This window comes from Trichechus manatus, unplaced genomic scaffold (assembly GCF_000243295.1).
Source record: "Trichechus manatus latirostris isolate Lorelei unplaced genomic scaffold, TriManLat1.0 scaffold00138, whole genome shotgun sequence".
Classification (NCBI taxonomy): domain Eukaryota; kingdom Metazoa; phylum Chordata; class Mammalia; order Sirenia; family Trichechidae; genus Trichechus; species Trichechus manatus.
The window spans coordinates 2,446,119-2,458,510 of NW_004444074.1; the positions used below are offsets into that span (position 1 = coordinate 2,446,119).

The 12,392-nt window shown below is 45.8% G+C and overlaps 1 protein-coding gene and 1 pseudogene across 1 annotated transcript in view; one reads left to right on the forward strand and one right to left on the reverse strand.

Annotated features, from left to right (window-relative positions):
• Positions 1–594: 594 nt before the first annotated feature.
• Positions 595–12,392, reverse strand: part of KSR1 (kinase suppressor of ras 1) — a 165,919-nt gene continuing 154,121 nt past the window's right edge. Inside the window, exons 16-19 of the mRNA XM_004385386.2 lie at positions 9,356–9,489; positions 8,472–8,603; positions 6,838–6,973; positions 595–732 (exon numbers count right to left, since the gene is read on the reverse strand). Coding sequence (XP_004385443.1) covers positions 595–732; positions 6,838–6,973; positions 8,472–8,603; positions 9,356–9,489 — 540 coding nt within the window. The remainder of the gene's footprint in view (positions 733–6,837; positions 6,974–8,471; positions 8,604–9,355; positions 9,490–12,392) is intronic.
• LOC111822185 (integral membrane protein 2B pseudogene) lies at positions 4,701–6,685 on the forward strand (annotated as a pseudogene).

A 12,392-nucleotide genomic window follows, 5' to 3' on the forward strand; every position in this document is an offset into this window, starting at 1 on the left:
GTGAGACAGACACAGACGAGATGACAATGGCCTCCACTGTCCAATGGAGATGATCCCTGCCCCGAGGGGTGCAAAGGTTTGTGCGATTAAACGGAAGGGGCCAAAGGGCTTCAACCGTCGAAGTGCCACATAAACCCAAGTGATGTGGTTCCCATAAGAGGTGGCTGACTTTTTGTGCTAGAAAGCTCGGTCTTTGAGTCTGTGTCACTTTAAACAATACTGGCTCTACTTATTTTGGGGAAACTCAATACCTACGTCCCTCTTATTCCAGCTGGCCCCGTCCTGCCCCTTCCTAGGCAGAATCTTCTTGTCTTCTTGTCTGGGCCCAGTGTCAGCTCTCATCGAATAATTAGTGAGATGTAGTTTTTCACGGATGAGCACCACAGGTGTTTACCAGTCAAAAGGAGTCTTCAAACTCCACTTGGTAAATTAAATCCTAGTATCACTTGCAGCGAGGGAACCAGTCATCTGGTTAGTCTGCTTTGTGAATTTCCCACATCAAAGTCTTGGTCAAATAAAGCAGTAGGTGCCAGCTAAGAACCTGGTGGGGCTGGAGGGGACCGACCTGCAAGTTCTGGCCCCCCAGAGGAGTACTTACTCAGCTGACTTCCAGAAGTGCCCGGGGTGGGAGAGGCGCCGGTTCAGCTTGGGCAGTTTCTCCAGCATGTCCATCAGCAGGGGGAAGCTGGGCCTCTCCTGCAGGTTGAATGCCCAGCAGGCAGACAGGATCTCCTGCAAATGGAGCTGGCATTAGCAGGTGCCTGTGCTGGCTAGAAGCCAGTGGGGGCACAGCTGGGGCACTCTGCACAGGGTCCCTTTGATGCTCTCAAAAGTTCCCAGCTGGTGGCCCCCTGAACACCCTGCCCACATTAAGAAGACAGGCCTTGGACTAATGAACCAGTTACCAAGGCCTCCACCAGACTGAGTCCAGTACAGCTTGATGGTGCCTGGCTACCACCACCAGCTGCTCTGACAGGGATCACAACAGAGGGTTCTGGACAGAGCTAGAGAAGGATGTAGAACAAAATTGTAACACACACAAAAAAAGACCAGATTTACTGGCCTGAAAGAGACTGGAGAAACTCTGAGAGTATGGCCCCCGGACACCCTTTTAGCTCAGCGGTGAAGTCACTTCTGAGGTTCACCGTTCAGCTGGGGATTGGACAGCCCCATAAAACAAAATGGGACTAATGAGGCACAGCAGTCCAGGGACAAGGACTAGAAGGCAGAAGGGGACAGGAAAGCTGGTGATAGGGAACCCAAGCTTGAGTAAGGACAGTGTTGACCTGTAGTGCGGTTGTTAACCATTGTCATAGGGCAACATGTGTACTAACTGTTTAATGAGAAACTATTTTGTTCTGTAAACCTTCATCTGAAGTGAGAATAGCAGCACAACTGGAAGAATGGAATCGATGTCACTGAACTGTGCATGTAGAAATTTTTGAAATACTGTATCTTTGGCTATATATATTTTCACCAAAAAAAAAAAAAAAAAAGGTAGAAAAGAGAGAGGGTTGACATGTCGTGGGGTTGTTAACCAATGTCATAAAACAATATGTGTACTAGTGTTCTATGAGAAACTATTTGTTATGTAAACCTTCACCTGAAGTACAATAAAAAAAGAAGACATGCTATTGCCTGGCTGAGAAAAACTACATTTCAGGAGAGCTCTGGTCCTTCCAGTTTAAAATGAAGCATACTGATTTGAGGGAATGCCGGGGGTGGCGTGGGGACTCTAGAAGCTACTATATCCATAAAACAAGACCAGGGTGCAGTAAAAAAGAAATAATCAGGAAATAAGGAAGTGCTTGAAATGAAAAATGTAACTTCTAAAACAAAACATTATTTAGAAGTACTGGAAGATAAAATCAAGACAATCCCCCCAGATTGTGGGCCTAGTTTTAGACAGGGATAGAAATATGAGAGAAGGTAAGAGACATGAAGCCTCTACTCACAAGGACCAAATTCTATCTAACTGGCATTCCCACAAGGGGAAACAACGAAACCAGAGGGCAGGAAATTATCCGTTTCAAGGTATAATTATTTTATGCTTTAAATTTTTTTTTTTTTGATACTATGTGTTTTCATTAATGGAAGTATGCAGAATCATGGAGTGTGTTTAAATTTTTGGTTGGTAATATGGATCTTGAGAAATATTATCTGGTACTACATGATTACCACAGAACTTTTAAGGTTCTCGAATCCGTAATTGGCAGTTGCCCATCTGTACCACTGGACCTTGGCTGCTGATGTCTTTCATGGCGTCTTCCATGAGGTTACATGAGGAACTTCTGGTTTTCCGAATATGACACACATACACACACACACACACTCTCACACACACACACCAGACCCACCAGGGCTCCCTAACTATCACATAGGAAACCATAAATATGCTTACAAGACTTATCTAGGGGTACAAAAGCCAAAAGATACAAAATTTTTACCCAATCACACTTCCTAACTTGCAAGCCTCAACCCCAGCTATTTTGCTTCAACTAACATTTCTTTCAATTTCACAGCTATGCAAGTCCCCACTGGAGGGAAGCAAATACTTTCAGTGGTAAAAGTATACTACCAAAAACCTGAAAGCGAGAAAAAGTAGGTGGTACATCGTATACACCATGGACCACGAAAGGGATTGAAAAGAAATAATTGAAGAAAATTTCCTAGAAATCTTCTCAACAGGAGTCTTCAGAACGCAAGATGCAGGACGCTCATTGGAAAAAAAATCTACATTCAGACATTATGAAATTTCACTATCACAAGAATAAAGGGAAGATCCTAGATGTTTCCAGTGAGAATCAAACAGGTCATCTACAAAAGACTGACAATAAGGCCAAAAACAGACTTCTCAACAAGGAACTGGGCACTTAGTAGACAGCAGAACAAAATCTTGAAAGTTGTCAGGAAAAATTACTTTGAACCTGAAATTCTATTCCTGGTGTGAGGACAAAAAAAAAAAAACAAAACAACAACAAACCTCTAGAGCTACTACATCCATGAAACAAGACCAGGGTGTAATAAAAAAGAAATAATCAGAAAATAAGGAAGTGCTTGAAATGAAAAATATAATTTCTTAAACAAAACATTATTTAAAAGTACTGGAAGATAAAATCAAGGTAATCCCCCCAGATTGTCAGCCTAGTTTTAGATAGGGAGGACAAAATAACGACATTTTCAGTTACGTAAAGCCTCAAAGATCATCTTTCATACATCCATTGGGAGGCAGTTTCTTTAGGTTTCACACTCATTTTGCTGGACTGCGATTAATAAAGGGGAAAACATGAGATACAAGAATTAGTACAATTGACCCAGGAATGAGTGAAAAGAAACAGAAGATGACAGCTATGCCCAGGCCTAGAATCCCAATGATTCAAATGGTAAGAAAGCAGTGGGCTCTGAGAAGAGGGGGACAGACTCAGAATGAGGAAGGAGCTGCAAGATCTCAGGAATGTGATGAAGGTGTTTGTTTCCTCTCTCATCAAGAAGAAAAGAAAGGCAACTAGAAACTCCAGGGGAAACCTACAACTGCACAAGACATGGTCCAAATGTGAAGTCAACAAAATTATGGTCAGTCTTAGAGCAACTGATGGAGTTGTAAGAAAAGAGACGGACCCACAAAGAAGAAAATATAATTCTAGTGAATGACCTGACCAGCAGCTAGCAGCACTTACAGTCTATTATAATAGTGAACACACACTTCTTGCTTTTAGCCTCTATCTATAGACACAGCATGGAAGATTTAATCATGAAATCAACCTTAAAAATGGTGTAAAAACAAGGGAAAGCTGACGTGCAGAGGAAGGGGAAGACTGATGGGGAGTAAAGAGCGATGGAACAAGAAAAAGTTAGTGCCTTTTGTAAGGAGCAGAGGAAGGGACTGCTGGTTTCCTTCCATTAAGAGCCCTCTGGGCCTTCTGATGTCTTTCTATGTGCACGTATTACCTAGATAAAACGACTAAATCACTATGGCTGCTTTGTCACATAAAACAGTGCCAAGTTCTAAAAAACCAAGAACACACACATACACATGTATTTCTTTGTATAAACCAGAACATGTATGTATGCTTGTTTTATCTGAAAGAAATAAGTATTCTTAGTAAGTTGCCCTCCTGGCAACCATCTCAGTTACCTTTCTGCACACTTACAGTCTTGTAGCAGAGAGAGCTAAATGCTGTTATATGCTGTTGTTGTTAGGTGCTGCCCATGGCTTGGGTCAGGCACATTTTAGTCCTCAAAGTGACACCTTTACTTCTTAACACTTTAAAGAGGTCTTTTGCAGCACATTTGCCCAATGCAATACGTCGTTTGATTTCTTGACTGCTGCTTCCACAGGCTTTACTCCATCCACATCATAAAGGTTGACTCTACTTTGAGGAGACAGCTCTTTCCCAGTCATATTTTGAGTGCCTTCCAACCTGAGGGGCTCATTTTCCGGCACTGTGTCAGACAGTGTTCTGTTGCTATTCATAAGGTTTTCATTGGCCAATGTTTTTACAAGTAGATCACCAGGTCCTTCTTCCTAGTCTGTCTTAGTCTGGAAGCTCTGCTCAAATCTGTCTACCGTGGCTGACCCAGCTGGTATTTGAAATACCAGTGGCATATCTTCCAGTATCACAACAATACCCAAGCCACCAAAGTACAACAAACTGACAGAGGAGTGGTGGGCTGTTTTATATATATATATATCTCTATCTCTATCTATATGTATCTACGTCTATATCTCTATATACGTATGTTACAGCAGCCAGCTTCTGGCTCATGAGAATTGTTCTTTCAAGAGCAACAGGTTAAAAAGAAAAGACAACTCTCACAAGCCAGAAGCTGGCTGCTGTAACATTTTCTTTGTCTCCATCCCAACTCTCAACCTATTAAAAAGCTTCAAAGAAAGACCATAAGCAAGTACTATAAGAAATCCTTTCAGATCTCTAACCAATTAGTTCAGAACTCTGGCTGCACAATGGAATTACTCAAGAAGCTTTATTTAAAAATTAAAAAATTAACGATGACCTTGGTTATATCCCAGGCCAATTAAATCGGCATCCCCTGGGGCGAGGTTCTGGCACTGGCATTTTTAAAAAGCTCCCAGAAGATTCCATTGTGTAGCCAGAGCTAAGCCTAACTCCCACCCAGCCCTCTGATGTGCTCTGGGCTCAGCTCCAGGCCTTCAGCCCCCTGAAGGCAGCACTTAGGTCTCTCTGCCCCAAGGCTGTAAGTGTGCAGAAAGGCAACTAGGATTGTTGCCAGGAGGGCAACTAACTAAGGATAGTTTTTTTTTTTCCCAGATAAAACATTCACACATCTGTACTCTAGTTTATATAAAGATGATCTTAATAACTTTATTATAAAAGGTAAAATTGGGAATAACCTAAATGCCCAATGACAGAGAAATAGTTACAGTGTAGCCACAGGACAGAAGAGGAGACAGGTTTAAAAATAAAGATTTGTTAATGATTTCCGATCATGACATAATAAAATGTGTGATCCTGATTTTTTTAAAGATATGTATTTTTAGAATATTTTTTAAAAAGACTTCAGCTGCTTTCCAAGCCGCCCGCGGAGCTCAGCCAAGAAGCCCACAGCCCACGACTTGAACTTGCTGCTATCCTCCAAGGGCGCCCAAGGCCACGCCACGGTGAACATGGTGTTCAACTTGGCTCTGGCCCAGAAGGAGGCCAAGAAGGGCGAGCCCAAGAGCAGTGAGGAGGTGCTCACTCCCCGTCCCATCACGCCACCTAACGTCCTTGCTGTGGCCTGCAAGGCCCCAAATGAAGTGGTACTGGCTAGCCAAAAAGAGCCTGCTGTTGCTGCTCTGCACTAGCACTTTGGTGTCATTCTTGGAAGGGCACACCTGTACCAATATCTGACACCTCAACCAGATGACGTGTACCACTGCGGAATAAGTATTAAACATGACATCATCTTAAATGAGCTTTCTGAAGATGCCCAGCTGCCAGACAACTGAGGAAAACACTAAGATCTTTGAGGAAGATGAAGCTGCATTCATCACTGTGCCTATCCTAGAGTTTGCAGATAGTGATCCAGCCGACACTGTTTACGACTTTAATAAGAAACTCAAAACCCAGATAAGTGTTACGTGGTCCCTCTGAACACTTCCACTGTTATGTTGCCCAGATACATATTGAAGTTACTTATTAACATCAAGGCTGGAACCTAATTGCCCCGTCCTATCTGATTCCCAACCCCATGGTTATCACTCATAGCACTGAAAACGTTGATCCTCCAGGTTTCTTTATGTATGGACTGTGCCACAACAAGTAAACTTACAAACTGCAATGCAGAGAAACCACTGAAGGGATTCAGAAATGCGAAGTCAGCAATCATATTATAATTCAGCATTTTGCAAACAAATTTGCCTTGGAACCTTCAATTGTTCTTGAACAGTTAAGAAAAGCACTAGGGAGAAAGATTTGCTATCACAGCATAAACTCCTCCTTCCCATTTTCATTTGATGCAGTGACTGTTTTAAGTCTTCTTTTATGTAACATACAGGGCTTTACTTTAATCTTTTCATCTCATAATTCAATTAAAACCATTACCTTAAAAAAAAAAGACTGGAAGGAAATAAAAAGGTTAACACTGGGATAATTATACATGGTTTTATTTTCTTTTTCTGCATCTCTGTTCTTTTTCTCATTTCCCATAAATGTATATTGTTTTTAGTCTCTAATTTAGACACCTATGGGTGACAGAGCCCCCCACCCCAGTCCCATTTCTTAGGTGGGCAAATAAAGGGCAGCCATGTAATGTGCCCCAGCCCCACACTCTAGCTCCACTTCCCCCTCTCCTCTGGGGGAACAGGTGGCTACTCACGATGACCTCCTTCCCCAGGCTGACGGAAGCCAGGATACGCTTCACTCCTTCTCCACTTCCAATCTGCCAGATCAGGGCCTCTGCTGCTTGGTTCTTAAAGGGCCAGTCTCTTGCTTGTAGCTCATACCAGATAGTCCTGTGGAGACCAATCCACACAGCGTGAGCTCCCAGATGGCCCCAGCTCATGCTCCAGGGGCTCTGCAGCTAGAGGGCTGGCCACTGCAATGCCAGGAGCTGAGCTGGAGGACCCAGGATCCTTTTCCAGTCCTTCCTCACCCCACCAGGCTTCAGCAGACACCATGATGGCATCCTGGAGGCATCTGCCTAAGCACCAGAGGATCCTCCTGAGGTAGAAAGTGAGGCAGGCTCGAAACAGAGTGCTGAGGCATTGGTGGTTGTTCTGACCTGAGTTTGAACTCCGGCTCTGACACTTTCTAGCAGTAAAACTGTTGAACCTCAGCAGGATTGATGCCTACTTCACACGTTTGTTTGAGGAGTAACTAAAATGCCAAGGCCAGAGCCTGGCACACGTAGGGGCTCAGGCAATGGTACAGCGAAAGGTCAGGGGAGGGAGAGGGGAACCCAGGCGAGCTTGTGGAAGGCTGCCAGAGAAGTTACGGGTGGTGGGGCCCTTACTCAGCTCTCCAAGTCCCCTTGGCCTTCTCCACTTATCCTGGGGTGGGGTGGGGTCTCCATAAGCCCTGCACTGCCACTTGCCACAGGGGGGTATTGAGCACCCGAAACGCTGAGAGTCTGAACTGAGATTTCTGTAGGTGTTAAACACACACCGGGCTTTGAAGGCTTCGCAGGAAAAAGAATGTTAACTATTGCGATAATTGTTTATACTGATTACATGTTAAAGTAATATTTTGGAAACATATTGAGTTAAATATATTATTAAAATCGATCTTATCGGTTTCTTCTTTTTTTAACGTGGCCACTGTTGTTGCTGCTGTTACGTGCCGTCGAGTGGGTTCCGACTCATAGAGACCCTACAGGACAGAGTAGAACTGCCCCATAGGGTTTCCAAGGAGCGGCTGATGGATTTGAACTGCTGGCCTTTTGGTTAGCGGCCGAGCTCTTAACCACTATGCCCCTAGGGATCCAATGTGGCCACTAGAAAATTTTAAATTCTACGTGTGGCTGACGTTACATGTCAAACGGACAGTGCCTAGCTCTAACTATAGAAATGCTGAGTTTAGGGGACACTAGAGGCTGGCTGGCCTTCCCGAGTGGGAGGCACCGAACCGCGAAAAAGCTTCCCAATGACCAAACGCCACGGCCTACGAGGAAAGCTCCTTGTTAGCGCTGGTGAGTGTCCTCACGGGACAATGGATGAGACTGACAACCAGTGTTAATCATCTTATGTAATTACACAATTTAGTCCTCATGAAACAACCCTATCGGGAAGGTGCTATTACTCTTCCATTTTATAGGTGGGGAAACAGAAGGTCAAGGACATGGTCACTCGCTTAACAAGTGGCAGAGCCAGGACTCAAAGCCAGGTTTGTTTTCATTCCAAAGCTTGGATTTAAACACCTCAACACACACCTCTTTGCCCCTGACGGTTACCTGTCTTTCGGCCATAGCTGGCCTCTGAGCCCCAGGAAGAGGGACACCAGGGGCCTCCTCACCCAAATGCATAGACGTCAGCAGCTTTGGAGAATGGCAGCTCGTCCTCATCCTTCCCGGGGGTCATCTCACGCACGATCTCAGGGGCCAAGTAGCACAGCCAGTCATGTGACAGCTTCAGCTCGTTCTCACGCCTGGAGGCCAAGAAGCCAGGACAAGGGCACAAGGCCTTTCAGCCACAGCAAAGGCCTGCCTGGCACATGTCTGCCTGGGGCCAGGAGACCACCCAGGCACGGCCCAGCACCCTAACGTAGCACCCTGAGCCTGCACTTGCAAAGGCACCACCAGCTTTTGGGGAAGGTCTCAGTGGGGTGATAACCGGGCTTCTTCTAGCAAGGCAGCCAAAATGGGTGTAGGCACGAAGCCGCCCTTGATGGTGCCTGGTTCTCTGTGCTGGGAGATGGGGTGTGTCTCCACCCCGGAAATCAGATCTGCCTCTGGATGATCTCCAACCTGGCCTGGGCCTGGCTTCCATGCTCCATTCTGGGGTACTCCAGATGCATAGGGAGGAGCCAGAGCCTTTCTCCCCACCCTCGGCCCTTTCAAGATTTGAGGAAAATAAAACTTGAGACTCTTTCTCATGATAGGGACGTAAATCCTGGTCCCTAGCCCAAGCTGGCAAACAGACTGAACAGGAGGGAGGGGAGCCAGCCTCCCTGGGGTTCTCACGCCTTAAAATCAAGTGCTATGGAGGACCTACACTTCACCTGCACGTGATTTTGGACCAGAACCAGATGAGCAGGACCCCAGAGAACCTGGCCTTTCCCATCGGATGGCTCTTCGCAACTGGCAGCAAGAGCACCAGAGACCTCAGCTAGCCTTCGAGCCCCCATCCGTCACCCCCCAGCTCCTCCCTGTCTCTCCCAGATGCCCAAGGCCAACTCACCGTCCTTCTCGGACCACGCCTGAGATCCCGAACAGCCCGAAGTCCGTGATGACCACTTTGCCATTATCATAGAAGACGTTCTTGGATTTGAGATCTTTGTGCACAATGCCCTTGGCATGGAGATACCCCATGCCCTGGAAGACAGCGAGCCTCACATCAGGTGGGGAGGGAACGCTGGACTTGGAAGAGCGAGGACTAAGCTTCTACCCTGGGCCAGGCACTGGGCTGGATGCTTTACCAACATCCTCTCAATTAATCTTCATAATCCTTATGCAGTATATTGTACCCATTTTACAGATGAGGAAACTGAGGCTTAGAGAAGGGTAATTACTTGTCCTAGGCCACACAACAGTTAAGTAGCAGAGCTAAGATCTGACCCCAGGCCGGTCTGTGCTCTTTTCAAGCTGCCATGCTGCCAAACAGCCACCTTAGACTGGATCCCATGAGGGTGAGGTGTGAAGAGGGTGATGGGTGGGGGTGAGTGGGTGTATCAAGAGTGATGATATCATCCATATTAAGTCATAAAGGACCCAAATGAGCTGGGGTCTCTATCAGGCTTTGCAAGCTAGTCTCTGCCCTCAGGCTGGGGGTACAGAGAAGAATTCCCACAGATGGAGTCCCCCACTTCAGGTGGTTCCATTATCTGTGCTGTGTAGAAGGAGCACTGGACTAAGACTGAAACAAACGCTGGGCTTGAATTCCATCTCAGCTCAGAGTCTAACTCACTGGATGGCCTTGGACACCTTGCTCAACTTCTCTGAGCCTCGGTTTCCTTATCTGTTGAAGAAAGGCCTGAGGTGGGAGATTTCTATCCAACACTCTTTTGGGATTGAACAATGCATGGGGCGTGGGTGACCTGACACAGGCATGATCTCACTCAAGGTCAAAGCTGTCCTCTAACACCAAACTCCTTAGATGTCTGTCCAGCTCAGAAACCAACATGAATTCACCTCCCAATCTCCCCACATCACTGGTGCTTCACTCAAGACAGCTAAACCTCCCTGGCTTTAATGGTATATTGAGGTGAGGATGGAAAGGTGAGGTCTGGGGGAAACCAAGCCACTTTTAGGCAGTCCAAAGAATGAGCCCTGAGGCAGAACCAGGCAGAACTCAAGGCCCAGCAAGAATAGGTCCAAGTCTGGAGAGCCCAGCCACAGAAGAATTTAAACAAGGCCAGTCAGCAGACTCTCCCAAGAAAGAGACCGGGAGGCTGTGGCCCCGTGGCCACTTCCCCCAGGCCCGCTGAGAGCCCATTTTCCTGCAGTAGCAGCAGGGAGTTCTAGAAAGAGTAGCTTTAAAAAAAAAAAAAAAAAAACGTTGCCCTTAGTTGATTCCAACTCACAGCGCCCCTACAGGACAGAGTAGAACTGTCCCACAGGGTTATCAAGCCTATGATCTTCGTGGAAGTAGACTGCCACATCTTTCTCCCACAGAGCAGCTGATGGGTTTGAACCGCCAACCTTATGGTTAGCAGCCCAGAGCTTAACTACTGCGCCACCAGGGCTCCTTAAAGAGCTAATCTACTCCTTCCCAAAATGCGGTCCTGCATGCAAGATAACCTTCTTAAAAGACCTGACCATTTTCCAAACAAAACCAAGGCACAAGTCTTCCCTGGAGCTAAACAGGGTCAAAGTCTCCACCTTGGGTTGAAAAGAGGCCAGCTGTGTGACTAAGGGCAAGTTGCTGTACCTCTCTGAGCCTCTGCCCCCTTGCCTATTCAATAGGTATCACACCCTCAAAAAGCCACTTTAAATAGACACATTGCAAAGCACCCAGGACTGGAATACAAATCCTCTTTCCTTCCCATAATTCATCGCGTTTCTATAGCAGCCCAAAAGCTGCAAATTCTCCAACCAAGGGTCAAGCCCCTTTTGTTTTGTTTTGAGCCCCAAAGCACCAGAGATAAGTACAAAAAGGAGGAGGCCCGGAAGTTCCCAGCAGAAGGGAGAAGGAGTGGTTTCTCAGCAGCACAAAAAACCAAATACAGCCAGCAGCGATGCGGCTTCTGGCTCTGCAGCTCCAAAATCTTTTAGTAACTTTCCTCCTCTGCCATGGAATCTTCCAGATGCCTCAGTCATCATTACTTAGCTGTATCGCATCCAGACAAAACTGCCCCAATGTTCTGCTGATAAGGAGAGGAAAAGGTTTGGAGGAGGGGAGACAGAAGGGAGCAGGGCCTAGCAAGTGTGGGGGAAACAAATGAAGTATAGGTAACACCGAACCGCTCCCTCTAACTGCTCTGAGATAAGAGACTACATACGAATGCATGAATGTGAGGTTCGGGTTCTGGCCTTCCAGAAAGTTCAATCTGTTAGCTTAGACACATGGAAGTGACATGTGGAAAGATCACTGTGCTTATTACCTCTTTCTTTCTAAGCAAAACACACAAATGGAAGTAAGGAAGGGGACGAGGGAGAAGGGGTGGGGGAGGAAAGGAGGAAGCAGAGAAGGGAGAAGAGAAAGACAGAAAAGCGGGAAAAAAAACTTGGTGGGAACTGGTGAGAGAAAGCTTTTCAACTAAAACAATTTAAAAAAAAAAAAAAAAAAAGAGGGACCCTTACCCACCAGAATTCTAGTTTTTGTTTGAGTGTGTCTGTTGTTATGTAAAGCAGCAAATAAGCTTTTCTCTCATTTATTTATGTATCTCATTCTCTTTTATTCAATTACTTAAAAAAAAAAAAAAAAGATGAAAGAAATGAAAAAACTGCCTGACTTGAGCCTCAGGGACTGTCCTCATGAAGCTTTGATGCAGAAATTTTCAGGCAAAAAGCGTGGGTCCTTTTATAGCCCCGGTAAGCAAAACATCATTACCCCTAATACACTCTTAATAAGTGACAAACGCTTTCTACGTGTATTAGCACTTTTATCTCTGCACCAATCCAGTGCGGGAAATTATGTTGTTATCCCCATTTTACAGATGAGGAAGCAGAGGCCAGAGAGGCTACACAACCTGCCCAAGGCCACACAGCTGATGACCAGGATTCAAACTCAGGCTGTCTGTCTTTAAAGCCTTCTGTCCTAAGTATCCTGCTGAGTT